At 41.6% G+C, this 12,077-nt stretch overlaps 1 protein-coding gene across 1 annotated transcript; it reads left to right on the top strand.

Moving 5' to 3' along the window:
• The first annotated feature begins 277 nt into the window (after positions 1–277).
• Positions 278–11,970, top strand: TMEM9B (TMEM9 domain family member B). The gene is made up of 5 exons (XM_049821340.1): positions 278–549; positions 2,315–2,406; positions 5,753–5,861; positions 6,844–6,978; positions 10,809–11,970. The coding sequence occupies exons 1-5, from the start codon at positions 466–468 to the stop codon at positions 10,962–10,964; spliced, it is 576 nt and encodes a 191-aa protein (XP_049677297.1). The 5' UTR covers positions 278–465; the 3' UTR covers positions 10,965–11,970.
• Positions 11,971–12,077: the final 107 nt, after the last annotated feature.

The following is a 12,077-nucleotide window of genomic DNA, read 5'->3' as shown; positions in this document are numbered from 1 at the left end:
CGTCCCCAGTGAGCGAGCGCTCGCTGGAGGAAGAGGCTCCGCCATTCGCAGGCCGGCTCCTCCGCTTGCCCCCCGAGCGCTCCCCGTCACGTTACGGCTGCGGGGGCCGGCGGCACCCGCCGGAGGCGCCGTTGGGGCCGTGGGGGGGCAGGCGGGTAACGCGCACGCCGGGCCCGCGCCGCCCCGCGGGGGTCGGGCCGCAGCGCCGGTGCGGCGGCAGCGCGGGTCTGCCGCGGCCCTGCCCGCCGAGCCCGGCGGGGGAGCGGATCCCGCGGGGGCGCCGATGCCGCGGGGGCCCCGGCCCCGCCCTCTCGGCCCGGAACCGCTCGGCGGCGCCGCGGTTCCCGCGGGGGACACCGTCGCGGCCGGACGGGCGCCTCACGTGAGGCGGGCGGAAGGCGGAAGTGATGGCGGCGGGCGCTGGGGGGCCGGCGGCGCGGCGGCGGTAAGCGGTCGGGGCCCGACATGGCGGCCCGCTGCGGGGGCTGGGCGCGCCTCTGCTCGCTGCTGGCGCTGGCCGCTTTGGCGGGGCTGGGCGCCGAGGCCAAGGTGAGCGGGGCGGGGGGGAGCGGGGCCCTTCCCGGCAGCGGGGCCCTTCCCGGCAGCGGGGCCCTCGCCTCCTCCGCCGCCCCGGCCTGCTTTAGGGGGAGGCCGCGGCCCGTGGTTTCGGCCGGGTACTGCCCCGCGGTCTCCGGGAGCGGGCGGCGGCTCCCGTGGGGCAGCCGGGAGGAGCAGGGGGGGCACTTGGGCCCGGCGTGGCCGGAGTCTGCGGCGGCCTCCCGTTCGGAGCAGTTTACGGGGTTTTGACGTGGCGCCCGGGGACGCTGTCAGGCGAGAGCGGGCGCGACAGTCCCGTGTTCGCTGCGAAGGCCTTGCTGGAGGGAAGCCGCCTTTGGCGGGGGGGGGGGGGGGGGGGGGGTGGCGGTGCGCGGGGGTCGGGGTTTTCGGCGCGGTGCTCCGCTTTCTGAGCAAGCTCTTCTCGGTGGTCCTGCGGGGCCGGCCTGACCGGGGCTGAGTGCCCGCAGGCGCTGTGCTGTCGCTCCGTCCCGGTTAATGTTCGGCACTGTAACCTTAGCGTCTCTGTGACCGGCTGAGAACATCGTGTGTCCTGGTAGTAAAAGTCTTTCCTGTTGTCAAAGTGTCTGAATCGTCTCTTTTTTAATGATAATCAGCTATTTGACTTTTCTAGGGCGAGACCAGAAGTTACTTGGTGTATTGTGCAGTCAAGATTTTCCAGCTGACGTATACCCACTTAGTGTTACTCTGACCTGATTGCTCAGTGTAGAGGTTTATTACCAGTACTTCTTAAGATGTTCTTTTGTAATTTCACAATTTAGAAACTGCCTCTAACTTTAGATAAGCCGTGTTTATCCTCTGTCTCTTATTATTTGCTCAAATAAGTTACTCTGATTTGGGTTTGAGAATGCTTCCACCTGTAACCCCTTGCTGATCATCTCTGTTCTCTCCATAGGGTTTTCAGTTCTTGTGCAATTTGGGAAAGGAAGGAATTATCCTATTTTAATATACTACACAAAGTGATCTTTTCCTGAAAATCCATTTTCCCCAGTAGTGGTCTAAGTGTTAATTTTTGGTGCTACTTCTTTCTCACTGTCCATAACAGTTCATTTTCCTCACTTCTATCTGCAGTGCCTCTTGTTGGTTATGCAAATTTTAACTTGTTTCTCTAAAACTGGCTTTTACAAGTTTCTGTCATTTTTCACATTTACTTTGCCTTCGTTTGGAATTCCAGTTTTGTACTTTTTTTTGTACCTTTTTTCTCTACCTTACAATATCCTGCTGCTGTTTAAGAGAAGAGGACCGTAGGTTGTACTAGTCCCTGTAATAGTTTTCCTTACAGAATCGTTTCTGTTGTGGTCAGGGAGGACAGAATTACCCACAGAGGTTTCTTTGCCAGCTTCCATTTGGGGTTAATAATTTTTCATCATTTTAAGCTCATCACTATGTTTGTGTTATACAGTTGTCCTCAAACTGAACAGTTGAGTATACCAACATCAATAACTTCTGAATGTGTGTTATTTCTTAAAAAGAAAAGTGAGCTTAAACTCCAGATATTTTTTTTTTGTGAAGAATGTGCTCGCTATCTTAAATAATACTGTTACTTGACAAATTGCTCTGCTTGCTTATTAATTTTGAAAGGTTGTTCTTAAACTTGAAGGAAGTGCTGAGTAAGACTATTCAAAGATACCTGGAAGTAGTTTGTGTTAAATATTTCATGTACACATGAAGAGTGCTTTCTGTATGCGGCTATGGTTACTGATGATAATTTGTCCTAAGCATGTTGTTTACTTTACAGAATTCTGAGGATGTCCGATGTAAATGCATCTGCCCTCCTTACAAAGACCATTCGGGCCATATTTACAACAAAAATGTTTCACAGAAAGACTGGTGAGTGTGTGTGGCGTAAAAAATTATAATGAGTCTTACTAGTTAAAGACTCGTTCAACAGTGATTATATGTGAGTCTCCTGTGGTGATGCCAGGAGAAATTACATCTCTTGCATAACTTACTGGAACTTTTCTTTTAGAAGTACTCCAGAAGTCAGCTCTAGGGACAAGGCTTGAAATTCATAGTTTTTGCTCTGTCTTCTGTTTTGGTTTGCTTGCTTGCATGTTTATTTCTTTATTTAGACTTAGAAGTAGTAGAAGGGAAGAGGGTGTTGTGATTTGAAATGACGTAAAGGCAAGGGAGCACAGCCATGGAACTAGGACTAGGGACTATTGTCTCCTCTTTCTCTACTCTTGAAATCCATAATATCATTTAGAAACTATTGTTTCTGGAGATATCTGTTCCTCAGAACTGCAGCTAGAGAGGGAGAAAAAATGGATTTTTATTTTTTTTTTCCCCAGTGGGTACTGCTTACCCTGTGCCTTACTAGCAGACAAGACCCTGTTTCCCTTTAAGTCAATATTAGTACTGATTGAAGGAAAAATTATCTTTAAAAGCTTGACTAATTTTATGGTGACAGATACTGATGCATACAGAATTGCAAAAATCTATTTTCCTATCTTAAATCTCATTTTGTTGAGAATGTTTCTTAAGTGACCATCTGGGAACATTTTATGACTCTTATCTTCTGTTTGAGATGTCTTCTTGCAACTTCTAAAAGACTTGATTGCTGGTTTATGTACAGTAAAATAGACAAGTTTAGTGTCATACTTTGGCTTCTGCATCAGTGCAAGTGGCTTGTTATTGAATAGAACTGAGTGATGTACAGCATCCTTTAGGTATTTAGATCAGTTACTCATGAGACAAGAGCCAGATCAATTTTTAGTGTCTTTATGAATTATGTACAGTATAATGACCACTTACTGCAGGCTTGTCCAGACATAAATTGAAAATTTAATTTTTAATGTTGAACCTGTACGGTGTGTCATGATACTCTTATTTAGATGTTTCAGTTCTTTGTCCTGGGTTTGGCTGGGATAGAGTTAATTTTCACAAGAAGCTGGGAGGGTGCACAGCCAGGACAGTTGGCCTGAACTAGCCAAGGAGATAATCGATACCATATGACCTCATGCTCAGTATATAACTGGGGGAGTTGGCGGGGGTGGGGGGGGAGGAGGGATCACAGCTTGGGAATGGGCTGAGCATTGGGTTCCAGATGGTGAGCAATTATGTTGTGCATCACTCGCTTTATACGTTCTTTTATTAGTACTATTGTTATTTTGACGACTTCTCTCCTTGTGTTGTCCTGTTAAACTGTCCTTATCTCAGCCCACAAGGTTTCACCTTTTTCTTCCGATTCTCCTTGCCATCCTACCTGCGGGGGAGGAGTGAGCAAGTGGTTTTCTGGTGCTTAGTTGCCAGCTGGGCTTAAATCGTGGCATCTTTCACTTGTAGTGGTCTGTTCGCTGGCTTCAGACTGGCAAACAGCATGCTATGCTAACGTCAATATGGGCTGGGGTGCTTTGACACCAATTAAAGCATTCACCCGTCTGGACTCAGGTCAGGAACTATTGCAGGCGATCCCATCCTGATGGACAATGCACTAGGCAAGCATAGTGATGCCTGAGCCAAAGCACCTACAGGGTTAAATAACCCACTTGGAAAGTGTTGGTATTTTGTACTTTGAAAGTATTGGTGTACAGAGGCCGATGGCAGTGGTAGTCATGGATGTGGAAGGAGGGAGGGAGGACACCCTGTCTACAAGCTGAATGAACTGGAAATCTGTGCAGAAGCTGCCCTTCTGACTAGCCTAGCTTGCCTTGGAAGAACTGCTTCCTTGGTGCTGTTGCTGTGGGCACAAGGGAGAAGGTGGTAATGTAGAGGCAGTTGAGTGGGAAAATTGTTTAGAAAAGGATCAGTCTTTTCTAAGTTTTCCTCTAAAGTTCCCATGAAATCGCAGTCCAAGGAAACACATCATCAGAATTCTAAGGTTCTGATAGATTTTACACTTCCTAGCAACTTGAAACACTGAACTGGAGAGAAAAAAAGAGCGCTGATGTTAATATTTGATATATTCATAGTAACAGACTTACTACTGTACTTAAGCTACATACAAGCTTTCTACTATACTTGTCTAGCATATTGATGCAAGCTTTCAATCATATGAACAGAAATTGTGTAGATTATAACTTGCATGTATTTTTTATTTTATAGCTTAAATGCTGCACTCCTCTACAGAGGAGAATGTAATTCTACATTCAAATAAATGAAACAAATAAGGCTTCCACTCCCCTCCAGAGGATGTGACTTGACACTCAATAGTTTTAGTTATGAAGAAGAAATACAAAAAGAAAACAGAAGAGATGAGTTGGTGTCTGGCCATGTGTTTGCAGTGTTGTAGTCTAGCCCAGTAGAATGTTGAATCCTAGGCTGCTGCTGTCACTTCAGGCATTTTGTTTCATTACCTGCTTCTGACTGTGCTAACATTTGAGTTAACCTGGATAAAGGCGAAACATGAGTTTTGTTGTGTCAGTGCTCTGTAGGGACCCTGGGGTATGAATTCTGAACATCCCACCTGAGTCAGCAAAAAGACCAAAATTACATAAGTTATTGGTGGAAGCAGTTGTCTTATGGTAGCCGGATTTTAGTGCTGTGGTATAGAGTGCCTCTAAGATTGTCAGCCATGCTTTTTGGCATGGGACTGACTTACATTTTTGTAATCCTTTTAAGTCAAATTATGTTTTTGCATCTGAGTCCAGTGCTGCAAACTGAATGCTATTTGTTCACTGTCTTGTTGCCTAGAGAAACAACCCGCCTGACTTATTTTTTTTTTCTTTAATGCCTGTAACTTGTGATGGCAAGAAAAAAGAACTTCTGTTCATGAACACTGAAGAGAGGTTAATCTCCCGTCAGATAGTGGAAGGATAGAAAAAGGCTCTTTTGAGTACGACGAAAAATGAAGTGTATAGCTAGAATCTACTTTCATCCACAATGTCAGCGTCAGGTGATGCATTTGTGTTGGGATTCAAGTCCTTGGACTTGTTATGCTAACAGCTTTAATGCTTTCACTGAAAAATGAAAACATTTTATTGAGTTAGAAAGGTCTTAAAACTTGTTTAGCAGCGTGTCAATAGCTGAATTTCTTGTTTAAGTAAAATAATTGTGGAGTATTGATTTATGTTGTTATTATTTATTTTTTAAAAAATCTTGGATACCAATAATTTAGAACAGCTGAACTTAAGCAAAGGTGGCTTCTCAGCTCATGCAGCTGGGGTCTGCATGCATAGTGGAACACGTAAGCTAAAACCAGCTCAGAACTGACTGAGCAGTTTCTGTTTTTCTTCAGCGATTGTCTTCATGTGGTTGAGCCTATGCCTGTCCCTGGACCTGATGTAGAAGCATACTGTTTACGTTGTGAATGCAAATATGAAGAGAGAAGCTCTGTCACAATTAAGGTATACAATGTAATTCTGTTGGCATATATTAAATACTTCAACTGATTAGTAAGTATGTCTGTTTTCTTTTAGGGCAATACTCTTTTTAAAGGGAATTTTTTTCCTAAAGTAGCCTAAGATTTAACTTTTTTCATGATAGATGTTCACAGTTTATCTTGAGTAGTAACAATAAGATCAAACAATAGCTGAAGAAGAGGGCCTGAGATCCTTTGTTGAAGATCTCCACTTTTGACATTAAGCTGTACACCTTGTTGAAATTCTGAGCGTTCTAGGGCATTTTGTCAAGCTTTGGACTTTACGTTTTTGTTGTTATTTTAGAGGGCCTCTCATTTTTCAGCTGTCTTACTTGCTTACTAAAAGTTTTCTTTGTATGTTGGCAAGCTAAAAAGAGCAAAATTGTCCATGTTTGCTCTAAAAGATGATTTCTGTATTCTTTACATTCTTATCCTGTTGGAGCCATTGAGCCCTAGGCTGGGATGAATAGATTGTGCAATGCATCTTTTCTTCTTTTATAACACAGACTCCTTTTTTTGGTCTTCTAGAAATTTGGTATTTCTTTTTGCCATCCCATTTTTCTTAATGTCTGTTTGAATACAAATCTATGCTAGAGAATGGAGACCATGCAGGAACCCCCAAATTTTGTCATTCCAGTTTAATGGCCAAACTGAACAGTTGTCTTGGTTGAGTGAGATTTGTAACACCAAGTTGTTTTAAGAGGGATAGCATAAGATTTTTATCAAAGCCTCACTAAGAGAAACTGTTTCAAGCTAACATCTGTCTGGCCCAAACCCTTTTAATACCAGGTTGTGGTTTGGTGTTTTTTCCTCTGTTCGTGGGTTTTAAGTCAGCTGGTGACACTACCAAAGATTGACAGGCTCATCACAAACTTTGCATGTACTCTTCTTCTGGTCCTTGCTGCCTGCCAAGAGATTGTGGGTAGTAACGTCACAATTCTGGCATAAACTGTGCTTGCATTGTGTAGGTTACAATCATCATATACCTGTCTATTTTGGGCCTACTTCTTCTGTACATGGTGTACCTTACACTGGTGGAACCTATACTGAAGAGACGTCTCTTTGGACATTCACAGCTCATACAAAGTGATGAAGACATTGGGGTGAGTTCACCAGAGTGCTTGTGTACTTCAGTTAACCTAAAGATTGGGAGGGTTGGTTGTTCAATAACTATTTGGGATGAGCAGCTTTTTTTGCCAGGGAGTGTGAATGCTTTTCTTGAAGGGAGAGGAAAGTAAAGCTGTGAATGACTTCTGCGAAGCCACTCTTTCATTTTTTGCTGGGCTACAATGTAGTAGGATGAGGACTGCTTCAGTTATTCCGGCTCTAGACACTGTTTATTTTCTCAGAGAAGAAACAAAGTAGGAATGGAGGTACACTTATATAGGAGGTACAGCTTCTTAAGTGTTAATGGTCCATACAGTCTTACTAGTGACCACATTTGTGCAGATTGTTTACTGCTTAGATTTCTGTCTGCAAAAAGAAAGTAGAGGGGTTGCATCTTCTATTGCTCCAATTTGAATTTGTTGATGCTAAAAGTTCAAGAAGTAATTATTATAATTAAGTAAAATAGTGATTGATGCTGAAATAATTTCTGAGTATTACAGCTAGAAACCAGAATGTGATGGTATATTCCAATGGATGAGAACAGCCTTTTTTGGGAGGAAAAGGGGAGTAGTCCATTAGCGACTTGGTTTCCTGTCATTACTGGCCTTCCCAATCTCCAGCAGTGTTTTTGACTTCTAATAACAAGTGTCTTCAGTACCATTACAGGAAGGGAATGTAAGACCTTATAAAACCTTGTATTGGAAAGAGTGAGACACTTTAGTACCTGATGAGTGTGGATAAGGAGTACTGGTTGGTGGGAGTAAGTAATCTGTGTATTGAAGGAGGACTTAGAATAGTATAAAAATACGGACTATGGCTCTGCATCTGATGAATCTGCATGCCTGGGAGAAGTATCGCTGTAAAGTAATGTGAGGAAAGTTTGCTAAAGTAGCAGCTGAATTGGTGGTAAAGTGTCAGTGTTGAACCACACAAACTGATAAAACAATTCTGAAGTCTCAGCATCAATGTGCTTTATATATTGAGCCCTCAAGCAGTGCTGCTTTTACTGATAAAGTGTGCTTCAGATGTGGCATAACCTTAGAAAGAATTTCTGAAACCAAACCCAGAGTATGAAACAGGAGGATTGCCATCTGCTTAACCTAAGCATTTCAGCAGACATGAGCACTTTATTACTGCTGAAGTAAATGAGAGCTAGTCAAAAAGATTTACAACATGAATGTCTTACAATAGAATCGTTAAGAATATATTCACCATTCCTTCAAATAAATAGGAGGTTAATAGGAAGAAATAAAGAAGTTTGTTCTTGGTGAAACAAAATTATGATGGCAACACTTTTACAATCTGTTTAAAAGCCCTGTAGTTCTGACTACCTGTTGCTTCAATGGCTTCACAGATCTGAAGGTATCAAAAGTGGTAAATGCTATGCTCTGTTATGCTCTGTATCTGCAGATTTTAATGTGACTCACACTCGATTTCTCGAGGTTTTTTTGGTGTGACAACTGGCATTGCTAGTAAACTGAGGAAAAGCATATTCTTTAGTTCTACTGGTTTTTTTCATCAATAGTGGCCACATCAGCCACCTTGACTTAAAAAGGTGTTTCTCTTCTGCAGGGGGGTATATTAAGTTTTCAAAATCAAGCATTTTCTTAGATAATACTTATTATGAGTTGTGCATTCTTTATTTACCTTGACTTCAGAACAAAAATATGTGATCATTATCCAAGTTTGAGTTAACATTGTCTGGAATGAAGGTTCTTCAGACAGAGGTATACTATTGCTATTGTGTCCCACTGTTTCTGCACTTCCTTGTGTATTACACTGAGTCATATTCCAAACCTCTTTGTACTGACATCTTAAGACTTTGCCAGTCAGTTCCAGGAGGCTATTGTTGAGTGGTTTTTCTGTTTTGTTTTGTTTTTGAAAGGAGGGATTTGAATGACCCTTGTTCTGTCTACATTCTTATAGCAAATGCGGCAGTTTCCTACTTGAATTAAATGAACTTGTGCTGTATGCTATACCTCAGACAAATTATTTTATACCTTATATAAATTATATAAACTCAAATCTGGGTTAGAATCTTCTGATTGTAGGTGGAAGAAGTGAAATAAGTCCCATGGCAGAGCTCAAGTTAACTGTGGAATGAATTTACCTTAAATTCTGGATCCATCTTAACCAATTTCATGTTTTGCTGTAACTGTTACTGTGACCCTTACTTGTGCTTGTGGAGTCACTAGTGATTATATCTGCAGTAGTGCTTGAAACAAAATGCTTTTTAGGTAATTGCTTAGTTCATTTTGCTCCTTTCCCATTTATGTTCCTTCTGTGGCAGTGAACATGAAATTGTTTAAGGTCTCTCATGGCTTATCTCCATCCTTGCCTTCCCTCTTGCAAGTTCTTGAGGTATTGATCCTTGTCACAGTTTGGAAATACCATATGCATTGATTTTGTTGCTGAATTTCAAGCCAGGATGTTTGTTCTTTCTCGTTGCCCATTGATGGCAGTGACAAGTCATGAATGTAAGCTGCTTCTATAGACCTCTTTCCTCTTAAATTCTTTTTTCCCCATGTTGTCTGCATAGAAATTGGCAGTAGCTGACCTTTGAGCTGAGATTGTTGTTTATCAGGAAAGCCAGTACCATCTAGCTTGTCCCGCGCTGTCCCTTCCAGCACGTATTTTACTGTAGAAATGTGTTGCTGGTGTGATTTTGTTTCCTTCTGAATTAAGTGATTTGTCACCTGTTAGCTTTCCATTCTAGGTAAATGCAACTGCATAATTCTTTATAGTGAGATTATAGCTGTTTTGGTCAGAGATTGTCTCTTGTTCACTATTAGCATATTTCTTAGCCCAATGAGGCTCACGTGTGACTTTGGGACTTGTAGGCATCCCTACACTGGGTATCATTAATGATAATCTCTATACTACTAAGAATTATTGTTGAGCTACTCTACAGTCATGTCACAAATAAGGTATCCGTTAATATAACTGTCTTCAAAAGTGTTCTGGGAGCAACAGAAGGGGAACATGAAGTGTAGACATGCAAAAATATAGTTATTTAATACAGGACATAATTATGGTTTTTTTCATTATGCATTGTATATATGATGCTTTCTGCCATAACTCTAGCAATGTGACTTTGTCCAAAACAGTTTGATAGCCAAATAGGAAGTTTAGTTCCAACTCCTACTGTTTATAATTTGGTTATATTTACTAGACAAAAATAAAGCTTTGCAGGTACTGTTAGAAAACAGAGGAAGTATTAAACAAGCACTCAGTTATTGTTGAGCTCTGTCACTTAAACAGCTGTATTGACACTTTGCTTTTAGACAGCTCAGTACAATAGGTTTAGTTTGGTAAACATCAGAGTATGTTGGTTTTATATAGAAGCTGGGTGTGAACATCCTGAACTGCCTGATGGTAAATGGCCATGAGCTGGCAGAGAACTGGCTCTTTAATTCAGTTTTAAAGTGAAATGCATTCATGACAATAACAGGAGGCTCCCAGTGCCTGGTTCTGTTCTAGGCTTCTGTCCCATCAGCTGCTAATGGATGCAAGACTGTGGTTCTGATCTTAACAGCTCACCATGGTGTCTCTGGGCAGCAGATAATTGTTTGACAGTACAATGAAGTTTGGTCTACTTGGGAAACCTGTGGAAGTTACTTTGAATGAGAAACTGAAGTACAGTTCAAAAACTTGCTTGGTCATAATTCTGACCAGCTCGTTGAAACAGCTTGTTTACCTTAAAAACCAACCCTCACCCCCCCACCCCTCCCCAGAACCCCCACATCCTTTGGAATGTAACAACAAAAAAGACTACTGTAATTGCTTGGTGGAGTTGAGATCTAACTAATGATTTTTGGCGTTCTAGGATCACCAGCCTTTTGCAAATGCACATGATGTGCTGGCTCGTTCTCGGAGCCGCGCCAATGTATTGAACAAAGTGGAGTACGCGCAGCAGCGTTGGAAGTTACAGGTCCAAGAGCAACGCAAATCTGTCTTTGACCGTCATGTTGTGCTGAGTTAATTGTGTCTCAGTAAAATAACTCCAGGGAAGTAAAGTGGACTAATTGAAAGAGCTGACTTGCGTCTTCCTGATCCTGCCAATTCAGAAGGGTTTTCTTGAATGGTTTGTTATTGATTAAAAAAAAATAAAGAAAATATTATTTAAACTTTGAAGGAATGTACTGGAGTGGAAGCAACTTAAAAAGGTTAGTTAACCAAAAGCTAAAATCTTTACATTTTCAAATGGCTTTTACTAACAAAACTGAGAAGAAAACAAACTCTAAGATATCTTGGGTTGCCACTGTGGTACCTTATTTACAGTTGTGACTTTATGGTGGTTTTTAACTATATATTTCTCTCTACTATTTATGTGGTTAAAAAGTACCTGGGAACACAGTAATTACAACTCACTAATCACTTTATGTAAAGACCTTTTGTAAATATACTTGGATTTTCTGCTAACTAATGCTAGGTACTGGAAATCTAAATCATGCAGTGTAGTTTCATGTCAGGAAATGAAATCCTGATTGACCGTATTCATCATTTGGTTTCTTGCACTCGTACTTCCAAGATGCTTGTATGTCAAGTGATATTTGCAGATTTAAGGCAAAGCTTAAATGGACACTGACTCTTTGAGCTGCATACTTAAAGTACTGTGATGTAGATAACTCAAATGCAGTGCATATCAAGACGGTGTTGGCGTTTTGTTCTATTTTGCTTTAATAGCTTAATATATTGTATGTGTATGATATCTCTTTAAAAAAATCTTTTTTCCTTTCTCTTCATGGGTAAAGTCTCAGGAGTTAGTATATGATGAAATATTTATTATAAAAATCTTTCTGCATTTGTCTGGATTGATGGTGTAAGGCACATACTTTCTCTAGCACCTGTCATCTTGGGAGTTAGGTGTATTTTTTTATCTGTGATTCTGTACTCATCTCTCTTAAGAGGTATACAGTTGCTAGATGACTAACTTTCGTATATTGCCTTTGGAATGTAACAATTAAAGATAAAACTGATTTTTGAAACATGGATTTGCATTATCTGTATATCATCATTTTTCTCCCTCATTACCCTGCATTGTGAATTCCATCTATAAAAGCACTTCTCTGAAAATGCTTCAGAGTAGAAATAT

The sequence above is a fragment of the Accipiter gentilis genome, chromosome 17 (assembly GCF_929443795.1).
Source record: "Accipiter gentilis chromosome 17, bAccGen1.1, whole genome shotgun sequence".
Lineage (NCBI taxonomy): Eukaryota > Metazoa > Chordata > Aves > Accipitriformes > Accipitridae > Astur > Astur gentilis.
Note: the sequence above shows the minus strand (reverse complement) of the source record. Positions and strands in the feature narration are given on the sequence as shown.

Bases quoted from the DNA above. Each gene is read 5' to 3' on its own strand.
- TMEM9B (XM_049821340.1), top strand. From the start codon at position 466: ATGGCGGCCCGCTGCGGGGGCTGGGCGCGCCTCTGCTCGCTGCTGGCG. The intron at 550-2,314 runs GTGAGCGGGGCG...TTTACTTTACAG, and splicing joins GGCTGGGCGCCGAGGCCAAG to AATTCTGAGGATGTCCGATG. The intron at 5,862-6,843 runs GTATACAATGTA...TGCATTGTGTAG, and splicing joins GAAGCTCTGTCACAATTAAG to GTTACAATCATCATATACCT.